The sequence below is a fragment of the Struthio camelus genome, chromosome 21 (assembly GCF_040807025.1).
Source record: "Struthio camelus isolate bStrCam1 chromosome 21, bStrCam1.hap1, whole genome shotgun sequence".
NCBI lineage: Eukaryota > Metazoa > Chordata > Aves > Struthioniformes > Struthionidae > Struthio > Struthio camelus.
The window spans coordinates 6,441,730-6,458,466 of record NC_090962.1 but is presented as its reverse complement, the minus strand read 5'-3'; the positions used below and the strand labels follow the sequence as shown (position 1 = coordinate 6,458,466).

The 16,737-nt window shown below is 48.1% G+C and overlaps 1 protein-coding gene and 1 long non-coding RNA gene across 3 annotated transcripts; both read left to right on the top strand.

Moving 5' to 3' along the window:
* Nucleotides 1–1,020: 1,020 nt before the first annotated feature.
* CORT (cortistatin) lies at nt 1,021–5,709 on the top strand. Of its 2 annotated transcripts, XM_068915753.1 has the most exons (3): nt 1,021–1,157; nt 2,070–2,165; nt 5,384–5,708. In XM_068915753.1, exons 1-3 carry the CDS (start codon nt 1,152–1,154, stop codon nt 5,588–5,590), a joined length of 309 nt encoding a protein of 102 aa, XP_068771854.1. In that variant the 5' UTR covers nt 1,021–1,151; the 3' UTR covers nt 5,591–5,708. The 2 variants fall into 2 exon arrangements, with proteins under 2 accessions (XP_068771854.1, XP_068771853.1); XM_068915752.1 differs by lacking the exon at nt 1,021–1,157 and having other exon boundaries at nt 1,950–2,165; nt 5,384–5,709.
* A 113-nt stretch (nt 5,710–5,822) lies between these two features.
* Nucleotides 5,823–15,833, top strand: LOC138061775 (uncharacterized). Its single transcript, XR_011135685.1, has 3 exons — nt 5,823–6,093; nt 7,557–7,720; nt 15,500–15,833. It is a non-coding gene; the product is annotated as an uncharacterized lncRNA (long non-coding RNA).
* The last annotated feature ends 904 nt before the right edge of the window (nt 15,834–16,737 follow it).

The following is a 16,737-nucleotide window of genomic DNA, read 5'->3' as shown; positions in this document are numbered from 1 at the left end:
TGGCTGCAGTGTGCTAGCCAGCAGGGCCACAGGTTCAATGCTGGCATGTCTGAGCAGAAACTGTCTCCTAAGCCAACCCCCTCAGGAGAGAACTATTATTTTGTTACTGCCCTTTAATCCCAGGGCAGACGCACTGTTTACATCCCCGTGGACCCCCAGAAGATGATCTCTGGCTCAGTACATCCTCCCTTCCTGGCAGAAGAGCATTGTCCTGCATAACTATGGTCATCCAGACTGCCTCATGAGATGTCGCTGTGTCTTTCTTGCTCTTCTCAGCTCACGCATCGAGTCCCCTTTGCATCTTCCCTCCAGGCACACTTGTGACGCCATTCACTCAATGAGGCATTATAGAAAACTCCCCATTCAGAAGGCGAAGCTCCACACAAAACCATATTTAATAAAACAAGCAATTTGGTTAGACCAGATGGCCCTCAGCATGGAGACCTGGCTGCACAGCCTCTGTTGTCTGTCTAGCTTTTGGGCTAATAGGCCCATGAGGTTTAGTCCTGCCTCATATGCAACAGTACAGGATTCACCTCCTGCCTGCCGGTCAGCCCAGCCACATCTCACGCTCACAGGTACATGCCCTTCGTCTGTCTTGAGCAACCGACTGTGCTTTCTCCATTTGCTATCCTCCCACTTTCACATCTACTGGAGCAAATCGGCTGTGGGTCAGTTAGCAATCCCCCACGATTTGCTTACTCGCTGGAGCCTGGTACTTGACTGCTGTGTGTCAAACCCCAGACAGGCTGGAAAGCGTCTGAAAGAATCCATTATGAAGGTAATAGCGCGCGTTCTCATAAACTAGCAGGATCAGTTTAAAAGGAACTAGGTAAGGTTTCATCTGAAAACAACGCGTGGAAGCCAGCTTTCACAACAGTGGATAAGAAGCAATGAGGTTACAAAGTTTTCTGATGAAAATTCATTCCTAGAAATTGCTGGATTGCTATCTTTCCCCAAAAGTCCACATCACTCAGAAAAGTTATTTTTCTTTGTATCTTTCAGTGTTTCTTTTTGAATCCAGTGTTTCTTTTTAAATACGCATGGAAGAGACGACACCTTTCATCTCTGAGCACCCAGAGTGGTGTAACCGGCATTAGGAGCTGGATTACTTGAAGGGAAAGACTGATCATGCTGCTCCAGGAACTGTGATGCTGGTAAGGGGCAGGAGTCGGGAACAGGCTTTTCTGCCTTCTGGTTTTAGTTCTGCCACAGCATCCTCTTGGCCAGGTCAGCTCCCTGTGTTTTTGTATGTGTTAAATAAGGATAACTATTTACCTTTTGGCAACCTTTTGGTTGTTAAAAGTCAGAGGAGGACTTGCCCTTAGGTGTGTGCCTCTGGAGAAAGGCTTGGTGGCGAGAGAGAGATTATATTGCTGCATAGCTGCAGTATGCTATGCTGTGCTATGCAGTAATCTGCTCTGCTCTGCTGTTTCCCCCGTACCCTGTCGCTGCCATGTTACCGTAATGGGAGAGCCAGGCAAATTGGGATTCCACAGTGAGATGCTCCATTTGAAGCAGAGATCCAGATCCAAAAAGCCCTCGAGTCTGGAGCTGTTCGGACACAAGGGCTGAGGGTCCAAGCCCATATCTAAGTATTGGTGGCCAGAAATTTTACATCTTTCCTCTGAATCATCCAGCATTGGCTGGAGGTTTGGTGCAAGCTGCTGGCCTGTTCTGGCCAACATTAGTCCTAAGGAGAATTCAGCCAACTAGGGGAGGCACGGATAGCGCCTACGATTTCTCGAGGTGAGAAATCGAGGTGAGATAGCATGTTATTATGTTATTGGAGAATCCCAAACCCCTCGCTTCCTCAGGCTCTGCAGGTCTGGCACATGGAAAGCCCAGAGGCACTGAAGTATCCCACTCAAGCAGCCAAGTGTTAACAACCTCTCCAAAGTCTAATTTGCCTTTGATATAGACTTAATTGTCTGCGTCACCCACCGGGCTAGGGGGAGGGCTATAAAAGGGGCTGCAGCCATTGTCTGAGGCAGAAGAGAGCCCAGAAACAGCTCCCTCTCCCAGTCTTCCTAATTGAGCACGGTAGTCACAGCCTGTACATCATGCAGCTGGTGGCCAGCCTGGTGTCCGTTCTGCTGCTGGTGTGGAGCGTGAGAGCCACTGCACTGCCCGGAGAAGAGAGACTCGCGTTACAGAACAGTAGGGTGAGTATAACACACCCTGTTCAGCAGCTGGGTGGGACAGGAGCATGCAGGAGCAGGCTGGAGCCAGGGAAGGGCAGAAAGGGCAATTACACGTTACCTGATGCGACCGCTTCTGCCTCTCTGTGTTCCAAGGCACTACAGCTTCCAGCCCTGCTGAAGCAGGGGCTACTACTGCAGCTTACGAGCCGGTTTATTTAGGAAAGGTACCAGGGTAGACTCGGGTGAGCTGCGAAAGTGAAGTCTGAGCTAAGCAAAAACTGGCAAAGAAGAGAATAGAGCAGACAGGAGAAGGAGAAAATAAGGTTGCTGAAAGAGTATCGTGTGAGAGAATAAAGCAGAGTACCAGGGAGAGAGAGAAGGGAAAAGATATGTAATTGGCAGAATGATCAAGGGAGATGATATTTTAAATAGGACCCATGGGAAGGACAAGTGTTTAAAAGATGGGCTCAGTAGGAAAGTAACAGAGGAATAATAAATGAAGTAATTATATCAGAATAAAATTGCTTTTTTCCAGAGTAGTATTCACAAGGGGAGTTATACTGACATAGTTCTGCTAGAATAATTACACACTGGACCAGCACAGCTCTTTGCAGTGGCAGAACTTATTATAGCAATATAATTATCCTACCAACTGGCAAAACTGCAATATTGTAGTAGCTACAGCACTCTAATAACTTTGTTTTGCTGGACTGTTTCCCCAAGAGGCTAGAGGGGTAGGAAGCAACACCGTAGCATAATCGCAAGGAAGTGCCCTGTGCCGTTTGCCCCTGCCCCACCATTTTCCTCACCTGCTTGCTCCTTGCCATCCCTTAGATCCTCTGAGCTGTGGTTAGTCGCGCGGCTCTCTGCCGGTCCAGTTCATCGCTGTATCCATAATGTTGCTGTTATTTCAGTCCTGGACAGGAGCTACCCAGAGAAGTGAAGGATTCCAGTGCTGGTCTCAGAGGCACTAACTTCTCCTTTGTGCGTATCCACATCATTCTTTCTGTCTCAGCATCAGCTCCAGCTCATCCATCAGTGTCTTATTGCTTTAGGAATGGGCTCACATCCCATTAACAACAAAACTGGCTGCAAGAAAGAAACGTACACAGCGTGAGGTACTAGGGATAGCATTCTGCGAGAGATCAGGGCTTCTGCAGCTGGCTGAGATTAACCCTTCTGGGGATAACTGTAAACTTTCAGCTGCAGATTCTTACAACAACAAACCCAATACTTAACTCTTTCTGAGAGAAGTATGAGCTGCTGGAAAAAAAAAAGAAACAAGTTCTATGGAACAAAAGAGAAAGGCAGGCTTTGGTGAAAATGAAGGTGATGACTGCACTAGCTATCAAAATAGATATACTGACTCTCTTCAAAGCATTTACAAACTGAAAAATTGTTAGATACTGATGAACCAGTACTTACAGTCACCAGTGCTGTAACTCAAGGCAATGCCAGGACTCTACGTATAAACTATCATAAAATGCCTAAAAGAAAGATGTGCGCGTTCTGTCGCGCTGGTGGAAGTAGTACAGTGAATTGAGCATCAACCTCAAGGCGTGCCCACAACCCACCAGTGCTGAGATGTCTAGCTGCTGCCAAAGGGGTCTCGGTCTCTTGCACCTGAGAAACAGCTATCAGAAAAAAGGACGTTAGCAACGGACTAGTGCAGGGGAAGAGCTGCCTAGTTCCACCGATAGCCGCGACCGATCACGCGTAAGGAACGTCCTCTAACAGCGGGCTGAGCTTTTCCTTCCCACCCCTGAGCCTGAGGCAGCGAGTTCATCTCCTGAGAGTTTTAGTACAGCTATTTCACTTGTCTTTACTAGGGATCTGAATCTTTAGCAGACGGCTCTAACGTCGCAGGGCTCATCTGTAGCTGTGCTTGGAGCAGATATTTCAAAGCATAGGGCTTAGAGCTAGGAAAGAAGCTCACGAGGAAGGTATGATCCAGGAGATGCGTTCGGCTGGGTTCTCCAGCCTATCTCCTTAAGGCTCAGGCATTTCTCTACTCGCAGCATGGGAACGGACACAATTAGGATGGACACAAGCTCTTTTTTATCTTTACTTCCACTACAGACATAGCATCTAACGTCTCTATGCCTCAGTTTCCCCTGCCTGAAAACAGGATAAGTAATTAGCGCTACGGAAACGCTTCAAAAATATCCATAAACATGCTGTCAAGGAAACGCAGAGTAAGTGCTGCTACCTGTATTTATCCCCCTTTTGAGTTTTTCCCCAAGTAGTCCCTAGTAAACGAGCCTGTCCGTACCAGCGCGGACAGACGCAGCGATCCCAGCAGCGAACACGGCGTTTCTGAGACTTCACACACAAATTTGCTTCTAACGTTCCCATCCGTGCGGGAAACGGGATCTGTTCTTGTCGGACTCTCTGTCCAGCTAATCCGGTACCCGCTGTCTCTGCCAATGAGTTAGGAGGAGCAGGAATATTCCGGCAAGAGGTAATTCCCCCGATTTCCTTGATACGAAGTTAAGAAAAACACCCTAACTCGCAGCCCGCGTTACTGACAGAAATCCCTCAGACGCAAAACCACAGCGCTCGCTCTGAAACCGCTATTACAAAGGGAGGGAGCTGCGCAGCAGCTCTCGCCTTCTGCCTTCCCCCAAATTCAGGCTGTTGCCCCAACTTCTTCACATGAAAGCTAGCGTATTTAGTTGCAGGTGTTTGGGGCGTCTCTTGCCCCTCGGTCCGGCCGCCTCCTCGGCTACGCGCGACTCCCAGTGTTTTACAGGGGCTGGCGCTCTCAGACGCGCTTCATTGAGTAACGGGGGGGGACTCCCCGCCTCGTCCGTGCCCTTCCCAAACGGGAGCGAGGGCTTTCCAGGAGGGGAGGCAGCTTGGCATTCACTGAGGCTTGATTAGCGCAGGCAGCTAGGGACCTTACAGCTAATTCACGCCTATGCGTTAGCAGCTCTTTTCCAGTGATGATAACGCACGATATTGCCTTTCTCCACACAGTCGGCTGCAGAGGGGAGGAGTGACCCACACAGCCACAAACCCCTCAGCTCCTACCACCGCTCTGCTCTCGGGCTTATTTATTCCTCAGTTTCCCCAATTAGCAAGGCGGGGGTAATTATATTATTAGGGGAAGTAAGCAGCCGCTAGGCTCTGCCAGGCCCGGCCGCCGTTCCTTCCCTTTGTGCCCCAAGGCGGCTCGGCGGTTGCCCCGCTTTTATCTCCCCTTGGCGCGTCACCTGCCCGCTGCTCTGTGCCCGCAGGAGCAGACCAGAGTGCGGAAAGACGCCCTGCTGAAGATGCTGGCGGGCCTGCTGGAGGGCGCGGAGGCCGGGCGCCAGGCGGACCTCGAAGAGGAGGGCAAGCTGGAGGAGGAGCGGGCGGCGCTGGGGCGGCTAGCCCAGCTCTCGCAGCGGGACCGCAAGGCCCCCTGTAAAAACTTCTTCTGGAAAACCTTCACCTCCTGCTAGCCGCCGGCCTCGCCTCGCCGCGCTCGGGCTTCGACACCCTCGCCTCGGCCATGCCCCGCCGGCCCGCCTCATCCCTCTTCGTCCTCCCCACCCCCGCAATAAAGCATGGCGCCTTGGGGACTCGTGTCGGTCTCTCTGTGCCCGCCCGCCGCGGGGCGGCGCCGCGCCGGCAGGGAGGGAGGGAGGCGGCCCGGGTGGGGTGGGGAGGGCTCGCGGGAGCCGTTGGGGCCGTTGGGGGCGGCGGCCATCTTGGGCAGCAGCCATAGGGGGCGGCCGCCATTTTGGGAGGGCGCCTGGCAGGCGGCCGCACGCGAAGGTGGCGGCGCTCCTCGGGCGGAGCGGCCCGGCGGGTCCCTGCCCTGGGCCGCAGGAGTCGCGGCTGCGTCCTCCTCCTCGTCCTCCTCCTCGTCCTCCTCCTTTCTCCGAGGAGCTCCTCTGTGGGAGCAGGAGCGCGGCCGTTCCCGAAGGCGCCACGGCTGCTCCCGCCGCCTCGGAGGGACCAGGTGGGTCGGCGCCTCCTCGTCCTGCCCAGGCCCCTGGCTTCGCCCCGGCCGGGCTTGGGTGTTGGGGGAGCAGGAGAAGGGGCCGCAGCAGGGTCTGGAGAGGGGGGTGGCCGGCGTTTTGGGGGTGGCCGCGCCGTGCCCTGCCCGCCCTCACCTGGGGCGGCCCTCGGGGGACTGCGCCTTCGCCATCGCTTTAGTGCTGAGGAGAAGTGCGGGCTGCGACCGAAGTTGGCCCCGAAATAAACCCGCTGTGAACCACGGTCCTGCAGCTCTTGGCTGCTCTGGCCCTGTGGCAGTTTCTTGGTGTCCTGCGACTTATTTATTTATTTATGTTAAGATTTCTTAATCCTTCAGGCAGGGCGTTTTACCCGGTGGAACGTGAAGCAGGAAATTCTATTGCTCGGCTTGATTTAATTCTTAGCAGTAATAGTTTGAGGTCTGGAGCTGCGTTAGGGTTTGGGAGTGATCGCGTACAGAAGAGACTCCAGCCGTATGACGCCATTGAGCCTGTCTCCGAGGCCTGATTGGCCACTACTGAGAACTGAAAAGGACCTATTTTAAGTGGCTTGTTTTTGAGCCTTTACGTCTTGTTTTCTGGGGGGCAGTGACCATGAGATCCCTCAGCTCAACAGCGTTTTGAGTTAATCAGCAGCCAGCCTGGTTTCTTACAGTTGAAGTAACGCTTCCCACTCCCCCGCTCTCCCTGAATAATGAGTGATGCAGCCACTCCAGCACCCGGACGGGCTGGCTTGTCTCTGCCGCTTTGCTCTGTGTCAGGCTGCATTTTCACTGCCTCGTTTGCTGTAGAAGTTTCTGGCTGTGTCTCTCTGGCTTGCAGGAGGAGTTAAGAGCCCTGTGGCTTGTTTTATTTTTCCACTCCATAATGAAAAATAAGATCCTTGCTGAGAGAAACTCAGTGACTCAGTGTATGGGTAATGGGATATGGAGCTCTCCAACTGTGTTGCCAACAGCACCCAGCTGGGACACAGGAGACCTGATTTTATGCCTTGCTTTGCTACCGGCTTTCACATTTTGCCGTTACTTCCCTTTCAGTACCTCAGTTTCCCTGTCTTGAAAATGGGTGATGACTCTCTCCTATAATTTTTTTTTTCTAAAGACCTGTGGATGATGAGTTCTGTATAAAGCTAAATATTACTGCTGTTGTTAGTAAGACTTGTTGAGCAGTATGAGAACAAACAGGATAATAATTCATGAGATTTGCTCTCATAAGAGTTGCCGTATTATCTAGCGTTAAATATCATCTCTGATAACGTTCAAGACGGTGTGTGATGCAAATGAGAAACCCCGCAGCATGTGGACATAAGAGATTGTCCCTAAGAGAGACTGCCTGTTCAGCAAGCTGTGCATGCCGTATTATTTAACGGTTCCTGGAAGAGAGGAGTCAGGCTACTCTCAAGGTTGGAAGTTAAGTTGGAAGTTGAACTCTTCTTTCGTCCCTGCAGATGGTTCCTGCTAATGTAGACTGAGGCACGCTGGCTGAGCACCAAGCAGGAAGTCTGCGCAGCCAGTGCACGTGCTGTGGATAGGGGCCAAGACAATTGAGCCAGCTTCTTTCATCAGTGCTGAAATCAGTGCTTGCGTTGGATTTAGTTTTGCAATTTCCTCGGTAAGTTAATACGTTGAGACTGAAGCAGCGCTGGATCCTGCCTAATGATGGTGTTTAATATTAGGGAGCTTACATGATAGATCAGGTTCAGGAGGACGGGTATAGTGAAGGGTTATAGGTAGTGTCATATATGGGTATTTACTATTTAAACGTTTCACAGAAGAATTGGGAATCTTCTAGTGGCGTATGTCGAGGAGAAGGGAGAGGTTTGTGGGGCGTTTTGTGTGTTTGTTTTTTAAATACAATAGCCAGTGCGTTTTAAAGCCTTGTCACAGCTCAACGTGATTTTGTGTGTGTATGAGCTCATCTCCAGATCACAAAAAAAAAAAAAACCACACCCTGAAAAAGAGGGGCACGGTATTTTCTCAGAAGGCAAACTTTCAAAGTCAACTAGTACATGCAGTGCTGACCTCTCCTAATTCAGTGCTACAGTGCTACTATGCTACAGTGTTGTTCACTGATCTTTTATTACCTCAAGCTAGCTCATGCTTATGCTTCAAGCTGTGGGCAAGTGAAGAAATTATCATGGGAACAAGCTCAGCTGTGAACCTACAGCATACTATACCCATGGGTAACTCCGTGTGTGCACATCTTTTCCCATAATAGATCCGAAGTAGTTAAGGTAACTTACTCCTCGTTGAAAACAGAGTTAATCTCGTTTACTCTGAGATCAAAGTATGCATGTATGTGGGCAGATACCCCTGAGGAACTAGCTAGATGTTAATTTGAAATTTAGTACCCTCCACGATGACTTGTTTGGATGTCCTTTTAATAGTGAAGATAATGTTTTAGTACGTTGCGTTCAGGTAAGCTAGTGGACTGTACTGTGTGCGTTTCCCGCCTGGGAGAGCGGAGGGTTATATAGTTGGGCCAGACTTGACAAAGGTAGTGGCTGTCTCCAGCTAGCTGGCAAGTGGACTTAAATCTAGCGGGGACAGACAGGACTGTCTATGCTGGTGGACTTAAATCTGTCGCTCTTGGACAGCGCGTGGCCTATGAGGCTCCTCTGACATTGATTACATCCATAAAAAAATTAAGGGTAAGCCTAAGATTGCAGGGAGAATCGAATACAAGGTTGGCCAAGGTGTCTTTTGTCTTATCTTGCTATCACCTTTGGCTCTGCTCAGAGACTCGGAGCACGTGTATTTGAAAGGTAGTAAGTCCGTTTAAAAAAAAAAAAAAAAAAGGAATCCCATCTTGGGGTTGATGGGATATGAATAGTCAGATATGGACTTGGATGAGCTGGAAAAAGAGCAAACAGGTTTGTACCAAAGGGGAATTCTTTCTCTCTCCACTCAGTCTAGTGAATTTTGCTATTGCTCTTGGTCATAGACGAGCACAGCGACTCACAGAATGTATTGTGATGGCATGCTTGTTTCTGACATCCTTCAGCTGATGATTTGGTGGTTTAGATAGTAACAAACTGCGGTGTCCCTGTGATACAGAAGCGCAGCTATTCTCGTTTCTCTTTCTTGGCAATACAGGCTAAGAGGTTTGCCTCATGCCTTGGGTTTAGTAGTTAGGAAATTTGGAGACTGATCCAAGAGACCTTGCTGTGTCATGTTCTAACCGTGATGCCGCACAGACTTCTGCCTGTGGTTCTGCGGACCTTTCTGCCACTCTGTTTAGTTGAGTGGAAACGTAACAGAAGTCGAATAAGCCATTTGCTCATTGTCTCTTTATGACTCAGTGTATATAGCTTATTCAGTGATCTTGTTCCCTGAGTTCTGAAAGCTTCTCTCACTTGTGAAGTGGGCTCTGAAGATGTGACTTGAGTTACTTCTCTGGGCTCCTGTATTTACAAAACACTCAGCAACAGCAAGCTGTGAATGCATTTTGTATCCCACGGAGACTGTTCAATGAAAGAAGCTGCTATCTTGACCGTTCAGCGTGCACAGTAACTTCATGTAAGACGTGCCGCATAGGAAATTCTGAGTGCAAATGACCTCTTGGTGACTTGGGAGAATGTGTTATACGGTGATTTTTTTTTTTCCTTTTTTTGCTGAGCCCTGATAGACCTTGCAGAGATTTGAGAGGGGAGTGTTGCGGAGTGAGAGGGAGTACTGTAATGCCCGTGTTTGCTTTTGTAGACTAGGTCAGAAGGATAGGCAGTGTTCCATGTTACGTGTTTTGGTGAAACTGCATGCTGCAAAAGCCTGAGAGGTGGGGAAGCGGAATGTGTTCTCTGCTCCTCCAGGAAGGATTTAAGAGATGTAGCTTTCCTTCAGCGATTCCTAAGGAGTAAAGGTTAGAGTTACCGTTAGGGCAATGGTTACTTTACAGCCTGCCCTAGATGTGAAAACGATGAAATGCAGGTAGGTAAAAATCGCTTATCCAGAGATACATAGCAAACTGGGACTTGTCAGCATAGAGGAAAATTCCAGACTGACGATTCTGGCAGCGCATTACTGCAGAATAGCTGTTCTGCTTAAAGTTGCTCTTTATTTCATAATAATTACTGAGCCTCTGAAACAGGAAACTGTTGAGAGTCAAAGGGCGTATGTAGCATGAGAGAGAGGGGGAACTAATGCAGAACGAGCGCGTTGTTGTTAATCGCCTTGCATGAATAAGCCCTTTGCAGAAAGCTGGGAAGAGAACCAGAGAGTCTAGAAGCTATCCGCCTGTAATCCAGACTGCTAAGGAGCAGTCATACCCTGCACAAAGGGAGATTGATTTCACTACCTGCACTGAGCCTTTGAGCCTTCTTGCAATAGACGTGTCTGATCTATGTATTCCTCTTTGCTGACGCCAGCACCTCTGGAGCTGACTGAGCTCTCATTCCTAGATTCATACCTCATTTTGCAGCCTTGAGAGAGAGGTACCTAATGAAACAAGCCAGGATTGCGGTCTCTTAAGATAGGAGTTTTGGAGAGCGCGGTTTGAACCTACATCAGCCTCTTCCAATCTGTCTGCTTCCCACTTGTTAAAATTATGTAGGGCTTGCTGAAAGTCTCAGAGGAAGAATTTAGGAGGGGAAGGAAATTTGAATAATTCACGCACGGGTCTTCCACCTCCCTGGAGAATGTCTTAGCCTTAAGTGATAGGCTAGACTGGATAAGGGGCATTGTGTGGCTGGACCACAGCGCAGAGGGAATAAGTAGCTGTGCCAGAGGAAGGCCCCGTGTGTAGGGCGTTCAGCTGGGAACGAGGAAGTCTCTGTTTCTTAGCAATTCCTTGAGGACCTGGAGGAATCTGGTTTTCAAGCAACTGATGCATAGTGTGAAAAAGCTTATAAGCAGTCCATATAGCAGGACCCTGTTGAGTTTGACTTGAGGTCAAGCCTACTTCCTGTCACAAGATTGTTTCCCTATGAGGTAGTTCTGTGATTAAAAACGTCCTCTTTCACCAGGCTGTGCTTGACTGGTGCACGTTAGCCTCCTCTTGACGGGAAGAAGCCAAGGATTTATGGCTGTGGAAAGTGGCCCACTCCTGGCTCGTACGTTCCAGAAGTGGTGCGGGAGGCTTTGGGTCCCCTAGGGGATTGTTTTAGTCCATCATTCTAGACACAGCTGTAGCTATGTCACCAGTATGTGAGCGAGTGTTCAAATATGGCAGATTTAGCTGTGACTCTCTTTGTATATATATTATATATATTACTGTAAATATTATTCATATATATTTGAACAAGAGCAGGTTGTCTAGATGGGTTTGAATGTATTGGTCTGCATTAATTGGTGAGCCTAGCATAGGCAGCAGATCAATTATTAAAAACCAAAAAGGGGAGGGAGAGTATTTCTATGATAACTTTTTAAACAGAGTTTTAACTCTTCCCGTTGGGACAAGATTCCGTGCAGGGCGTCTCCTGCTGCAGAGTGAAACCCTGAGGTCAGGAAATGTCCCCAAACAAGCCTTTGGATGCTATAAGGGCTCTGCCTCTGTCCTTGCCCTCGTGCTGCTAATCTAGTCAGAGGTGAATCAGTCCCGTGGTGAGAGCGGCTCTACCAGGAGCTTAGGTGCAGGTGCACAGGCGGGGAGCTGCAGCTGCCTCACAAGCTATGGATATTCACTTTAGGAGGCCAGAACTGTGGGGAGTGAAACGGCAGTTTTTTTGCTCTGAAATATTGGCTTGCAAACAATGCTCATCTTCATCTGTGAACTGATGAATTTACCAACTGCTGGGAGCCAGCAGGCTGGGAAGTGCCTTATGATTGCTCTTCCGAAAAGGATAACTGAACCCTGTTCTGTGCTGGAAGGCAGCTTCTCATGCTGTGGGACAGAGTGGGCTAGAAGCAGAATAACTGAGAAGAAATACCTCTCGTGGCCTTTCGGTCCATTCCAAAACCAAAATGGGAATGTCTCCGTATTGCAAAGCTGTCTAAATACTGTGTGACTCAGAAGCTGTGCGAGAGAGCACATAAACCCAGTAGAGTGAGGTAAGGGAATGCCCTCCCACCCTTTAACCGTTAAGTCATGGGCAGGCTTGCATTTTGGCAGTGGCTTGTTACTGTGGCTTCATATAAAATATGAAATGACTGGATCTGTTATTGCTGGGAGGAGAAAGCGTCTGTGTGTGTGTGTATGAGCATATTCTTTTCAGATAAGTATTAGTTGCTGTTTTTATTTAGGTAGCAGCTTTCACGAAGGGGCCTTCATGAGATGATGTACCTTTGCCAGCCTTATTGAGCATCAAACAAGAACGAGAAACCAAATTATCAGCCAGCGTGTCAAAAATCCTGCAGGAAGCAAGCAGGAAGGTGCAGACTAGAATGCGGGAAGTCTTTCTTTGGGCACAGGATAGGGCTACATCCAAATTACTGCACCTGGGGAATCTCCACGCAGTTCCTGGGTGTCTCTACCCTTACACACGATCACAGCCCCAAGAAATGCTCTTGGTGGAAGTAATGTGCCAAGAACAAAGAACAGCCCATCTTGTCGGCTCCTGTTAACTGTCCTGGGATCTGGGCAGACAGAGAGACAGGTTAGTCTGTTTCCTGTTTCCATAAGCCCTGTTCTGACAGCTGGTCAGCCCTGGCTGCAGGCCTTTGTAGCCTGTGAATGGCAGGCCATAAATCAGAGCTGGCACTTAAAGGAAGAATTGTAACGAAGGCTGAAAGGATCAAGGAGAATCGTTTTCCTGAATCCCATCCCGTTTCTGCACACGCACACGCTTGCCCTGTCCCTCAGAAACATATAACTAAGCTTCACGTTGCTGAGAAGATAGACTGCCTGGTAAATAAGATGTCATGGACAAACAGTGCCCTAGCACTGAACGTGTTATTTCCAGATTATTTGAAAAGACTTAGCACAAGGGCAGAAACCAAAAATGACAAGGAGCACCTTGGGAAGCTGTAAACAGCATCATGAGCTCTCAGGATATACCCAGTGCTAGGTTCTCTACGAGCAGAGTGCAAGGGAACTCTTGTCTCCTAAGAGTATACAGTAGAACAAATGGATAAGAGCAGTCAGCAAAGGGGAGTTCATCCTGTGTGGTGTCCCAGATCACTGTGACAACAGAGGCTGTGGCTGAGTCCCGTCTAATCTGCAGATGCGCCAGGCTGGCTGCCTAGAGCAAGTCAGCCTGAGGGGTGTGTGAAATGCTGTTTGCAAAAGCCTGCTGGGCTGGAGGCTTGCAGTGGCAACTTAACCGCACGGGGCATTTGGCCCACGACACAAATGGCTCCCCTCTCGGAGCAAATGTTTGCCCAGTGCTTACCTTGACTCTGGGCGTTTGTTGGTGGGTGTATGCTTACCACTGATCAGCAGACACGTGGTACTACATTGGCGTAATTTAAAAGACGAGCCTTGTTTTCCCACAAACGAAGTTTGACTCTTCTGTGGTGCTTAGAGTCTGCTCGGGCCCGTTTGTTCTTCTCGGAATACAAATATCAACAACAGAAATAATCTGAAGAATGAAGAGTCCTGCTGGGAGATGACCCTTGGTTGCCATGCCAATTGCATAGTCCCCTCAGTCGGGTGTTGTCACAAGTCACTGTGCAGTCTCCTGCTTTTGCTGTGTCTGCACAAGGCTTTCCTTGTAGTGAGCCAGTTGTTTAATTTATCTTCACTATTTGTATTGCAGTGGGCAATACGTTCCCTCAGCCGAGACTGGTTCAGCTGTGTGTCAGGCCTTCTGTAAGCGGTTCTGCCAAAGACATGATGCTTCTCCTCCAAAGAGCTTTTCATATAAGTAGAAGAGGTGAGATAGGAGGGGCAAGTGAGAGAGCGTGCAAGTGCCATCAGCAGAAGAGCAGTGCTAGAACAGGACGTTGGTCTACAGACTTCCGGATCTAGTCAAACTAAAAGTTTGCAACTTTGAATTCCTGGTCTGTCTAAAGAATGCAGGGTATGAGGGTGAAAAATTACAGTGATAGAAGAATAAAAACCTTCCATTCTTTTGAGACTTTCTTAAATGAAAATATGTTTCAAAGTGAAAAACCATTTGGTCCATCTGTGTCCCATTACTAAGCTGGGGCCATCATCCATTTTCATTAGGCAGGGCCTGAGCACGTGGGTGGGGACAGAGGCCTGGGCAGCTGCCCTGGACACCAGGCTAAAAAGCACCATATGGAAAAGCCTAATGTATGTTAACAGGCATCAGAGACCAAATTGAAAGAGTAATGGCCCATCCACATGCGGTAGCCTCAATGAGGCAAACTCTCAGCACCAATCTGTCAGCTGCAATTTTGGGTCATTACAGTGCTGCTAAGCAGTGGCTAACAGACAAGTAAGAGAGAGTAATCTGACTTCAGCAAGAGTGATTCTTCCAGCCACGCTAGCACTCTGGCTCTGTTCCTTCCGAGCTAACGTACATCAAACAAAATACTTTCTTTTCCTCCCCTCAGAGATTCTTCCTACCAGACCTCGGGGGATCCCAGCCAAGCATTTAAATCACATGCAGTAATCTTAATTTCCTAGCTGCTGGGTGGCTCTGTATCACTCTGGCCACTTCAGATAAATTCATGCTATAGCAAAGCCTAAATACAGTAAAGCGTTTCCCTTTTGTCGGCCCTGCAGAGGTGCACCTGAAGTATTTTAATTTCAATCCCCCAGAGTTTCTGCCATGCTGATGTTCGCTGAGGGGGCTCAGAGCTTGGCTAAAACCCTCAGTATCCTGCATTGTGCGGGTCCAGGCATTCAGGGTAGGATCTGGGTTGGATCCAATATCCTTGTACCAAATCAACTCTGCAATGAGCCAGATCTTTTTGTTTGCCTTTCCAATAGGGCTCAGCATTGTTGGAGCAAGGTAAGCTATTGCAGCTGTCTATCTGCCAGTGGCGCTCACTGGCAGATGTTATGACTCGGGCAATTTGGGTTATGTTTTAGTGGACTCCCTGCCTAATTTTAAATGAGAGGACTGTAGCAACCACCAAGCCTCCCTTCACTCGCCAGCAGGCCCAGTGCCTCCAGGGTATGTCAGCAATTTATAGGGGTTTTTTTGTTGATAAGATCTCTACCACTTACAGCTCCTGAGACTCAACGAGTGGTGGGTCTGCTGTTAGTAGGTGCAAACAGGTGGTCGTGTGTCCAGCAAGTGTGAAAAATTCACATTTGCTTAAGGATGTAATCATTTATGTCAGCAGTCCAACGACCTCTTAATCCAAGGAGTATTTGAGTACAAACACTTGAAAATAAGGTTTTGTGCCAGTCAGGTTATGGCTCTGCCTATCAGGAAATGCAGATCTTTCTGAGACAGGATGTTGTGCTGGGTTTGCATATGGGTATTCTGGCCTAAGGCGGGAAGTAGGGAGTACTCTAATACGTTAAGTGCGCTCCTCCTTTGTAACGCTTCTGTTTAAATCTTAAAAAGTGAATGTTGATGCTTTTATTTTCTATTTGCAGATCCCTCTGTTCAAGCTTTCAGCGTGACTTCTGCAGAAATTTAGTGTTACGAATGTCCCTCACCCTATTGAAAATGGGGAGAAGGAAGCGCACAGGTAACTGTGTTGCTCCTTTAAAAGACCTGTAAGAAAAAATTAAGTGTATCTGTGAAACAGCAGCAGACTTATCTCAAATCCAAGCGTATGTCACCATCCAAAGCAAAGGCACACAGGAGCAAAGGATTTTTTTTTTTTTTTGGCTGGTTATTGCTTTGTGAAGATCTGTATATCTGTGAGAGAAGCAAAAAAGAGCAAAGAGGCCGAGGAATAAAGCTACTACTCAGCATAAAACTCTTCCCCCTGGTCTTTGGGATTTTTTTTTCCTTAGGACAAGCAGCAAGAGCTTTTGGGTGGAATTCTAGCCAAAAAAAAAAAAAAAAGGCATGGATATATACGCAATGACACTATCCAGTTTGATTCTTCCATTGTTCAAGCAGAAAGAGATTTGCTATTTCTGCTTGAAAAGTAAGATAGATTAAGCCAGTCTTTGTAAAAGGGAACGCATCCAAAACGTACCTCACTTACTCCTAATTTCTCCTCCAAATAGAGAACAGTCTGGGATCCCAGACCGCTGGCAAACTGCCCGGGTTCAAAAAGGTGTCAGGTTGAAATAGTAAGAGGAAACATTTTGCTCCATTCAGATGATAAGCAAAAGTTTCTTCTCACTGCAGGTTGCTTGGTAGGTAATTTTTTTCTGTAGTGTTATAGGCATTTTAATGTACAGGTTCTGATTGATACGTCTATTGGATCTGACATGGCTTTCAATCTGTTTCCTCTGAGGCAGGAAAAAGGTTGTGTGTATTCAGTGAAGTTTTTAGCCAGAGGGAAAAATCTGTCTGTTTCAGTGTATCATACTAACTCCTTATTACCATAACATCTGAGTAGTAGCTCTTATTTTGAGAGTGCTTTGGGCTGGTCTTACTGTTTATCTAGGTCAATGGGGTAATAGCCTCTCTGTTAGACAAAGCAGAGGTTATGAACTATTGCAGAGGGAGAGAAATGGTTAAAAAAGTGTTCTTGAGCTGAGTGGCGGTGAGCAGAAAACGCATCTGAATGTGTATATTGACAGGGAGCCTATTGCAAATGAGCTTAATGAGTTTGCCAGTCCCAACGCTGTTGAAACCTGACTATTCCTCAGTACATTTCTCAGCTTTTCTCTCTTGCTGAAGGGGAGGGAACTTTAGGAACTTACTATCTTCT